This window comes from Poecilia mexicana, unplaced genomic scaffold, assembly GCF_051168715.1.
Source record: "Poecilia mexicana isolate PSO_F unplaced genomic scaffold, ASM5116871v1 scaffold_8, whole genome shotgun sequence".
NCBI classification, from domain to species: Eukaryota; Metazoa; Chordata; class Actinopteri; order Cyprinodontiformes; family Poeciliidae; genus Poecilia; species Poecilia mexicana.
Genome location: NW_028263377.1, coordinates 16313927 through 16324177, shown reverse-complemented (window position 1 = coordinate 16324177; position 10251 = coordinate 16313927). Strand labels below are relative to the sequence as shown.

Sequence of the window (10251 nt, the reverse complement as noted above, 5' to 3'; positions counted from 1 at the left end):
ATCCGACAAGTAATCTAAATAATCTTTAATAGATTAGTTTGTGGCTGCCACATAAGCTTTCTGAATGTCTTTCTGACATGGAATAATGCCACTGAAGAGCTTGTGAGCATGTTGGGCTTTCTGTATTTCAATCCTGGATGTTGTAGGTCTGCAAATTGATTTCATAAATACCAAATGAATGCTTTGTGCACTAAAGTTTTTTTTTTCCCAATGAAGTTTTCATTTGATGTTTGATAGTTATTTTGCAGAAAATGGAGCACGATTTTTCCAATCCTTACGTTTTTAAGACTGAGCAGAAATCCTGTCCCAAGTACTAAGTGGGTGCGCAGCAAAAAAAAGATCAAGAAAAGAAGCCATTGGGGATGTGGACAGTTCTGGACTTTTATTTTTCACAATGTCTAAAAACTCAATACAAGGTAAAAATACGTCACATTTCAAACAAAACATTGGTAGATGTCTGTGGAGACAACATAAAAAGAGAGCCAACTTTTCAGAGTAATCTTAGCCCAAAATATGACAAAAGCACCTCCGCTTTTACCATGTATACAGATGGCTACAAAAAAATCTGATTTAAATCCTGTTGAAGTCATCAAGAAGGTAAGAGTTGCAGCTGATCTGGTGTCAGAATCTATGAAACCATGTGATCTCTGAAGGAAAAACAACCATTTATCTGGAGGAGTTGGAGCTGGAGCGAGAGCGGTGGCGCCTGCGACCGGGGGATCTGGAGCGAGAGCGGCGGCGTACAGGGGACCGCCTTCTCGGGGAGCGAGACCTGAGAGGACAAGAGTAAGCAGGAGCAACCTCATGAAAATATGATGCTAGTGAAAATAAATGAACAAAATTATATGGAACACTAATGGGTACCTTCTCCTCATGCGTGGGGGGCTGCGACGCCACATTGGTGGTGGTGGGGGCATTCGCCGAGGAGGAGGAGACAGTCTGCGAGGTGGGAGACGAACCCGCTGAGTCAGCACAGCAGCTGCACTGATTTCCTGTCCGTCAATCTGACCTAAACGTTTAAAAACAAAGATATTTATTCAGTGAACACAGACACAGCCACGTGCTTAGGGTAACTAACGGGCACCGAAACGAACACCAACCTCCGTCCATGTGCTTAAGGGCCTTCGCAGCCTCTTCGGCAGTCTCAAACTCCACATAGGCGTAGCCTTTGGGCAGGTGTGGGTGGAGCCTATCCGCAGGCATGTCTATCATCTTTATTTTCCCGTAAGTAGAAAAGATTTCCTGGATGTGATCCTGTTAACCAGAGAAGCATCATCATCAATGGATTTACTAGATCATAAGCAGAAGGATAACATATCATGTCTATAATTTTTGTATAACTCTACTTTAGCCCAACAGATTATGCGTGAATTTGTCCTCATGACATTCTTTTTAAATATCAGGTCCAGTCTGTCTTTCTTTTTTGTTCTTTTAGAAACTAAAGGCATGTCCTGACCATCAAACCAAGAGTATTGTTACCTCAGAACTTTACGTTTTATTTTATCCTGGCCATCAGCTCTGTTTGTTTCTAAAGTGATGTTCAAAATGCACAATTAATGTACGAATACTACATCCGCTGAGGACTGACTGGGTCATTCCTTCTGCAGGAGTGTTGCTGGTTCAATGAAGTACAGAATGCGTTTCAAACAGAGAAATAAGAAAACTACCCTGGTAACCGAAAGAAAAACTCCAGCATAGTTCCTTGCATTTTATTTGTTTTAGTTTAGTTCAACACCAACATATCTCAGTGTTCGTGTTACGTAAATGTTAAAATCTGTAAAGGTTACACTTTTTTTCTGACTTAGTAACTTTCAGGGTGTAGCCACAGTTAAACAATTACAAAGTTCTGGCTCTAGAGCACTCGGCTATAATCGCAAACAGAGCTTTCTTCTCTGTTGTCATAGTGATCAGATAGGTTTGTTACAGTTAGACCTTTCATAAAGTTCAGAGTGACTTTATGAATTTATAAGTAGTGATGTATATTCGCAGTGACAAAACCACTCAAAACATTTTGCCATAGAAACTTGCTGCTTTTTATTTTACAAATGGAACACTTTCCTTCTGTCCCACGATATCTAGAATGTTGAAATCGGAGGAGATAGTTTTTGTTTAAATCAGAGATCAATGCTGTATTGTTAGACGTTATCATCTTCAGTCACATTTAGGACTGTTGCAGTGAAAGGAGATCTAGATCTCCAAAACAAAGATGCTGAAACAGCAATAAGCACGTAATAGAAAGACCATTTCAGCATTAGCAGACATAATTTATGTGAAAAATACATCAAAGCAAAGTAGCATTCCAGAGGGAAAACATTCCAGGTCAGCTTGGACTCTTTCCACTAACCTTGGTCACATTCCTGGTGAGCCTTCCTAAGTGAACCTTGGTTGGTTTTGGGGTGGGGCTTCGCTTTCTTCTGTCTTTATCATCTCCCCTCTTCTGTGTTTTAGAGCTACAAAAACGTTAAGTGGTAAGTTAGACCTCTTCAGTAAAGCCTAATTATGAAACATCAATTTGTAGAAAAGATTTTAAGGAAACCCTTACGGTGAGCGTGAGCGGCGACGGTTGTCATGGCGCCTGCGACTGGGGCTTGGGGAGCCTGAGGAGCTGGAGGAGGAGGAGGAACGAGAGCTTGAGGATCCGGTGCGGCTGGAGCCAGAAGAGCTGGAGCCACTTGAGGAACCTGAGCTGGAACCCGAGCTGCTGCTGGACGATGAGCTCGATCTGGAGCAGAAGCAGAAACACAATTATTCTACTCAAAATATCTTGCTCGGGCATCTAGAACACACAAAATACTCTAGAAAAATGCATCAGAATGCAAACCTGCTGCTGCTGCTGCTGCCAGAGGAAGCACTACGGCGCTTCCTCACTTTCTCCCTCCCCCTCTCCTTGTCTCCATCCTTGGTACCAGTCTTTTCTTTACCTCTATCTTTGGTTTTCTCATCCTCCTTCCGCTTTGTGGGTGATGGAGCCCTAAATTCAAAGAAACACATTAAACAATACACAAGTTATGCTTGTGTCATGCTCTTGGAAAAAACAAACAGAAAGAAATCTGCATGTAAGATCTAACCACATCACATTCTTGATGAATTTTGTCTATACCAGCCTTAAAAAGCATAAATATTGTTAATAAATCTTTCAGTTTATTTCGTGTTAAAGTGAGATAGCTCATTTAATAGGATAATGTGTACATCTGGCTTCTTTGTACAATAAGTGGCCGAAAACCCAACAACATATGAACTTCAAGATGCAAAGAAATTAGCTTGTGCAGAAAAGATAAGCTGAAGACCGATTAAAATTTATATAAAACAAAAAAAAATCCCAATTTTATTCCTTATTAATAGTCCACAACGTCGCAGTAAATAATTCTGCTGGGTAAACACCATACTCATAAAGATTTTATTCATTTTTACCTGCTTGTTTGGCTGTTTTTATTTTTGAGTTCAAATTACTGCGGTTATATTTGCTTCTATATATACAGTCTATCAAAATCAAAAACACAAATGGTTGATTAATTTTAAACATTTTCATTATACAGCACAAATATACTAGAATAATAATGTTAGGAACACAGCCAGAACATTAATACACAGTTCTGTGTATTCATGAAAAAGCTCGGCTCTCGGACAAAACAGGCCGCCATTGAATTTCATTCTCCCCCTCCTGAAAACCAGCTGCGTCCGTTAACCTTCCGCACAGCTCTTCCTATAGCGAAACTACGACAATGTGAAGCATTAAATACTTAAAAGTTGAGTAAATATATCTCACGCACGTATATATTTATTGCTTTTATTCCAAAAAAAGCTTGAACCTACATTTCTTTTTCGGACCAGGAGGCTACAGTTGAACAACTCGCGGCCTGGAAAGACGTCGCTGGCTGATGACGATAGCGGAAGTTGCGTAGTTGCTTGAGCGCCACTTATGATCATTTGTTTATTTTACGTTATTTGACGAGGAATGGTTTACGCGTTTGCGTATGAGAGAGAGCGCTTGACAGAAATATATCCAAACCGTGTCACTTGTGTGCATGAAATAATTTTTATCATTTTTTTAAATGTGAAAAAGCAGCAGAGCTTCCTTATTTTCGACTGGCTTCCGCAGGGTGAGTGCTGCACTTTATTTTGGCTGTTGTTGTTAGCTAGCTCAGCTAATCTAGGTGACTTTCCTGCACATGCGGATTATTCTCAAGCAGCCCCGTGTGGGGCATTTACTTGTAAAGCTGATTGGATAAAACGGGTGTATAGTTGGGAGTTTATTACAAGTTATCACAAAGCCAGCGACATAGTTATTATTCTGAATATGTGATTGATTATTCTGAATTCAGATATATAAAAAAGATGATGGTAAGATCAAATTGTTTTTTCATTTAGATTATTAAAACCTTTGAAACTGTTTCATATACATTGTCATGTTATAAGCTCAAATTTAAATGTATTTTACTGGGCTTTTACTAAGGCCAACAAAACCTAGCTTTTCTTTGCGGAACTCAATCCGGGCAGCATCTGACCATGAGTTTTAAAATCTTGCCACAAGTTCTTAATTGAATTTAGATCTAGACTTTTACTGAGCTGTAGAAACATTAGCATGGCTTGGTTTAAACCATTTGACTGTAGCTTTGTCTGTATATTTAACCCACCCTAGTCTTTTGCATGGACTTCCTCACTAGTGTCCACAAATGATATAGGCATTCAGATTTTCTTAAATTAATTGGTTCAACTAAGATAAGTTGACAATGTTAATTTGGGAGTACTAGTTAAAGTAGTAAATGTGTTTTCAGCAAAACAGGTTTTTGTGCACATCATCTGACAAGGGCACCTCCCTCCAAATATTTGCTTTGTCTATAACAGACTGCAAACAGAACTTCCTAAGGCCTCTTTCTGGAAATGCCCGTCTTCTTCCCTGTATTCCATAAAGACTACATTTTTAGTGCATAACTAATAGTTGCCATTTAACAAATTATTCCACATGAACTGTGGATCCCTGCAGTTTTTCGATAATTACCACGCATCTCTAATTAATGTTTTCCTTTAACCCAGCTTGTCACTTTAGGTGGACAGACATATTTTTTGAACAGTGCCCTTAGGGATTAGGATATTGTTTTATAACCTAACCCTGCTTAAAAAATTTTCCACAGCTTTATCATTGGTCAGTCCCAAACATTATCTCAGCAAGTCTACGAAGCAAATATAATATAAATACACTCAGCTGTATTTATATTAAGATTAAATTACATGCAAGTGCATTCTATTTTCTAATTCTCTATTTACGTCTGAAGCCAAATCATTATACTGTATTTTTTTTGTTATTGGGGGGCTTCAGTTGAAAGGGGTTAAGTATATTTTGAGGCCATACTTTTCAGATTTATATTTACTAAAAGTAGGATTCCACCTATAATTTTCCTTCCACTTTACAGTTATGCACTATTATGCTGCTCTTTACATATGAAAGCCGTGTAAAGTACATCACAGTTATTTTTTTTTAGTATGAGAAAATGTGAAAGGAGTATGAGTACTTTTACAAGGCCATTTATCCATGAAAAATTATAACCAGCGTGAGATTAGAACATAATTCATAAGTGAACTAAAATCTCAACCCACACTGTTTGATTCTTGCCTCTGTGAGCAATAAATCTTGTTGAACATGTGTCATTGAAAAGAGTTTCTTAAGATGGCTCAACTGAAGACATAAAGCATGACAAGTTTCAAAGGTGCTTTTGTGGGGGAAACTGATTAATGTTGAACTTCTCTTCTATTTACTGTAAAGATTACAAATTGGAAAAAAGGAAGAAGTTGAAGTACAAAGTCATGCATGACCGTTGGTTCAGTTTCACTTTTCTTTTACTTTGTTTAATATAATATAATTATCAAATATGCAAAGCAGAGCAAGCACATAACACAGTGAAGGGCTAGATGCAAAACAATCATCTTATTTGAATCCTATTCGAATAGTGCCAGAGATTTCCTTAAATTATTGAAACAATCAAACATCCTTAAAAGACGGCCTTTACACGAAGCCTTTGACTAGTGATAACTGAGCCACAGGCACTCCTTCTAAAATAAGTCCAACAACAGCAACGTTTTGGTACTGGAAAGCTGTTTTATTTCAAACATGTAAATAAGAATAGAGAAAGTAGATGAAATTATGAAAATTATCCACACATACTTCAAAAGATCCTACCACACTTTAGTAGTAGTTAACTTTAACAATAATGTATTATTATACCATAGCCAGCCAGCATGCAGTTAAGAATGAGACCCATAACTGATTTAGATTTCAAGTAATCTTTAAGTTTTACCAAAATGTCTTTAAACTGGAAGTAAAATTAGTAATTTTGAGTGGCCCAGCCAAAGTCCTGACGTGAATCTGATAGATTATCTGTAGAGGAACATATGTCCTGCAGAATCAACACAATTCTTATTACAATGTTGCAGCAGTGACTACACCCTAATAAGATATGTGATACCATATGCAGACACTCAGTCAGCACCATCAAAGATCAAGCTCACCTCAGCATGCTGAGGGCTCGCAGTACATTCATCTGACATACTCTGGTCTGTTTTCTGATCATTTCAGCAATTAATTATATGATGGCTCAAAATAGACTGTGAGGTGCATTACATCTTTACCTCAAAATTACAAAGTAAAGAAATAAAGGTTTTTGTTGACATTAGGGCAAAAGTAAAGTAGTCTGTTCTGACTCATTTAAACACACTGAATTCTACACACTTTATCCCAATACACACTGACTGTACAAAACATCCAAAGCAACAGGCATTCTTCAAAAACGTGATGGGTCTTGTTATTCTTCAAAAAGCACTTTTGTTGTTTAAAGATGTACTTACAGTAAATACAATGCAAGATAACAGTGTGCTTTAAAAACATAAACTGTTAATAACTTATTTTATTTTCTGACTCTTGTATTGATTGTCATCTGAACTGGGGATTTATCTAGACTGAACAAGCATGGGCCGACTGGACGATGCTGCCAAACACAAAGTGGTGGAGCTGCGGAAGGCTGGTCTCAGTTTCCGCAAAATCAAAGCTGTGCTGGAGCTGGAGAACATCAAGGTGTCCGCTCAAGCCATCTACCTGTACCTGAGGGAGTTCCAGGGTAGACCACCAGGGAGGGTTAGACCTCTGGAGGCGCAGACAGCTCAAGCGCAAGCTGGGGCATTGCAGGAGAGGTGGAGCAACATTCACCTTCAGAACCTGATGAGGGACGGGCCTCATCGCACTGAGTATGCAGCTCCAACTGACTTCTCCAAACAGGCATCCACCACTTCAGAGACCACCTCAAATTCCTCTGGATCTGGGGAGGCTAGCAGGCCGGAGCAGCAGTCCGGTGGAAATAAGGAAGAAAACGACATTCAGATTGTTAGTGTCACTTCACTTGCACAGCATGGCCAGCAAAGGGCGACCCAGCCACCTGTAACGAGGCCAGACACAAGTTCAAACCTGTCTTCCACGTTAGCGGCTTCTGGAGCATTTTTGAGAAGAAGAGTTACACCTTCCCCAGCTACCAGTTCAATTTTGGCAGCTCGAAAAAGGCTTTTGGACAGAGCTTTGTCACATAGGACAAAGGTACCTACAGAGTTTTCTCAATTATAAAATTGCTGAATTGCTTTAAAGCTGTATAAAATGCTAAAATATATTTTTATATACAGTATATACTTTTCACATTTACCAGTCATTCCACCAGATGGCGGCGTTGCTAAGGAGAGATCAGGCTGGTGTTCAAAGTTCAGATTTAAGCAGCGCTCTACCACAGCAGCCAGAAACCTATGACCTGACCACTGAAAAGGTACGATCCCAACAAACGTTAAAAAGCCTAAAAGCAATGCTGTTCCTGCTCCTGTATATTATGTTTAACTGTCGTTTTTAATCTAAAACTTGTGTTTATGTTCAAATAGCTTCCACACAATAACATCATCCGAGAGAGAAGTGACAATAAAAAAAAATGTCTGAACAGTCCTTTTTGAAGGTTCCGCCATAGCCACTCCTAAATATAGTGCTTTTATTGTTTCAGACTGTTATGGAGGAGCAACCTGGGCATAATGGTTCCCCTCGGCGTTTTGCCGTTCAGAGACCAGGAATGAGCGTCCGCTCCCTTCATCTTCCTCCGCGCGTCGGGATTCGCCTTCCTAATCGCCCGCCAGCGCCTTTGACATCCTCCGCCCCGGGACCCGTTCTTCGTCTGCCGTCCCCCAGGACTCAAGGCGCCGCTGCTCGTAGCGAGGGGAATTCAAATCCACCATCAGCGGTCCAGGACACCAGAGCAAGAGGCAGCTTGCAGGACCAGATCCAGACCCTGGGCTCTGAGGTTCGCAGCCTGGGCCTGGCAGTGAAGATGATGGTGGAGCAGCAGTGCCGCCTGGAAAGAGAGCAGTCACAGCAGACGCAGATTCAGAAGCAGATCCTCAGCACTCTCCAAACACTCTCCTCCAAAGCAGGACTCTGTAGCAGAACCCCGCAGCGGCTCAACAAAACTCCCTCGCCATCGTCTTTGCCAGCAGCCTCTGCCACTACCTCTTTTGGCCAAGAAACGTACACTTTTAGTCAGGGGACGTTCTCTCAGTGTGGCCAGACTCAGCCGGGCTACAACACTTTAGAAAGATTAGAAAGCGTAGAGGCCTTTAAGGTTCCAGGGATGAGCCCACCAAGCATAAATGGTTTTCCACCATGTAGCAACGCAGACAGTCTTCCTCTTACTCACACTTCCTCTCAGTCACAAACGTATCCAGCTGCATATCAACAGCAAAACAGTCAAGCCCTCCTGGCACCCTACACACAGTCATATGTCTCCTCGTACAACCACACACACACTCAGTCGTTCAGGACGCCGGAGAGCAAAGCAGCAGATTTCTCTGCGAGGACTTTCACGGACTGCAGCGGATCTACCCAGCAGGTCATGAACTCCTCTCCACACAATCAGCCGCTCAGTAGCATCAAGGTGGAAGGACCTTAGACAACACAGGCTCAGTCCTCCGAAAGAACCTTAAACTTGTGTTTCTTTTAATTTGCTGTAGCATTGTGGTGTAAGGTACATTTTTAGGACTACTAATTTAAAAGCAGCTGTTTTTAATAAATTTATTTCTGAGGTTCATTATCAGGCGATACGTACAGCTATAGCTTGACAGATTGGAAGTTTTGTTGAACTCCTCTGATTTAACTTGGCTACAGTTTAAAACAAATCACGAGTCTGTATATTTTTGTGATTTTTGTCTTGTCCATCCATCCATTTTCTTCCGCTTATCTGGGGTCGGGTCGCGGGGCAGCAGCTTCAGAAGGGAGGCCCAGACTTCCCTCTCCCCAGCCACTTCTTCCAGCTCCTCCGTGGGAACCCCAAGGCGTTCCCAGGCCAGCCTAGAGACATAGTCCCTCCAGCGTGTCCTGGGTCTTCCCCGGGGCCTCCTCCTGGTGGGGCGTACCCGGAACACCTCACCAGGGAGGCGTCCAGGAGGCATCCTGACCAGATGCCCGAGCCACCTCAACTGGCTCCTCTCGACGTGGAGGAGCAGCGGCTCTACTCTGAGTCCCTCCCGGATGGCCGAGCTTCTCACCCTATCTCAAAGGGAGAGCCCAGCCACCCTGCGGAGGAAACCCATTTCGGCCGCTTGTATCCGTGATCTCGTTCTTTCGGTCATGACCTAAAGCTCATGACCATAGATGAGGGTAGGAACGTAGATCAACCGGTAAATCGAGAGTTTCGCTTTTTGACTCAGCTCTCTCTTCACCACGACGGACCGGTACAGCGCCCGTTTCACGGTGGATGCTGCACCAATCCACCTGTCGATCTCCCGCTCCCTTCTTCCCTCATTCGTGTTTTGTGGACTTGGAGAAGGCGGTCGACGGTGTCCCTAGGGCCATGGTCTTGAGCCGGAAAAGGGTAGCGTGCCTTCTCCATGTCAGGGTGGTCGCCCTGCCTCAAGTGGAGGAGTTTAAGTATCTCTGGATTTTTGTCTTGTGTCAACAGGAAATCCAACACAAACAGTTAATTTTCATAACTTTGACCTGTTTAACAAATAAAAGTCCGATTTTGATCCAGAAAGAGTAATTATTTCATAATATAAAGAATTTCCAGTAACGGGATGGAATGTTGACTGCTGAAATCTTGGGAGAAAAAGAAGCAATCACACCAAAAGCAACTTAAAAGAACAAGGCTACAGTTTTATAACCCTAATGCTTAATATCATGATGGAGGAGAATCACAACCATGAAGTAACATTTTCCCCGAAGTATAGGCCACTAGCTGC

The 10251-nt window shown here is 41.7% G+C and overlaps 2 protein-coding genes across 4 annotated transcripts; one reads left to right on the top strand and one right to left on the bottom strand.

Moving 5' to 3' along the window:
* Positions 1 to 356: 356 nt before the first annotated feature.
* Positions 357 to 3907, bottom strand: rnps1 (RNA binding protein S1, serine-rich domain). The gene is made up of 7 exons (XM_014983589.2): positions 3814 to 3907; positions 2822 to 2971; positions 2543 to 2722; positions 2345 to 2450; positions 1101 to 1254; positions 865 to 1009; positions 357 to 772 (listed from the first exon to the last, which is right to left on the bottom strand). Coding segments are annotated over exons 1-7 (843 nt in total). The 5' UTR covers positions 3816 to 3907; the 3' UTR covers positions 357 to 666.
* Positions 3908 to 3942: 35 nt separating this feature from the next.
* Positions 3943 to 10046, top strand: LOC106915760 (uncharacterized). 3 transcript variants are annotated; one of them, XM_088008367.1, is made up of 4 exons: positions 3943 to 4100; positions 6951 to 7579; positions 7698 to 7799; positions 8025 to 10046. In XM_088008367.1, the coding sequence occupies exons 2-4, from the start codon at positions 6962 to 6964 to the stop codon at positions 8961 to 8963; spliced, it is 1659 nt and encodes a 552-aa protein (XP_087864493.1). In that variant the 5' UTR covers positions 3943 to 4100; positions 6951 to 6961; the 3' UTR covers positions 8964 to 10046. The 3 variants fall into 3 exon arrangements, with proteins under 3 accessions (XP_087864493.1, XP_087864491.1, XP_087864492.1); XM_088008365.1 differs by having other exon boundaries at positions 3944 to 4100; positions 7686 to 7799; XM_088008366.1 differs by lacking the exon at positions 3943 to 4100 and having other exon boundaries at positions 4126 to 7579; positions 7686 to 7799.
* The last annotated feature ends 205 nt before the right edge of the window (positions 10047 to 10251 follow it).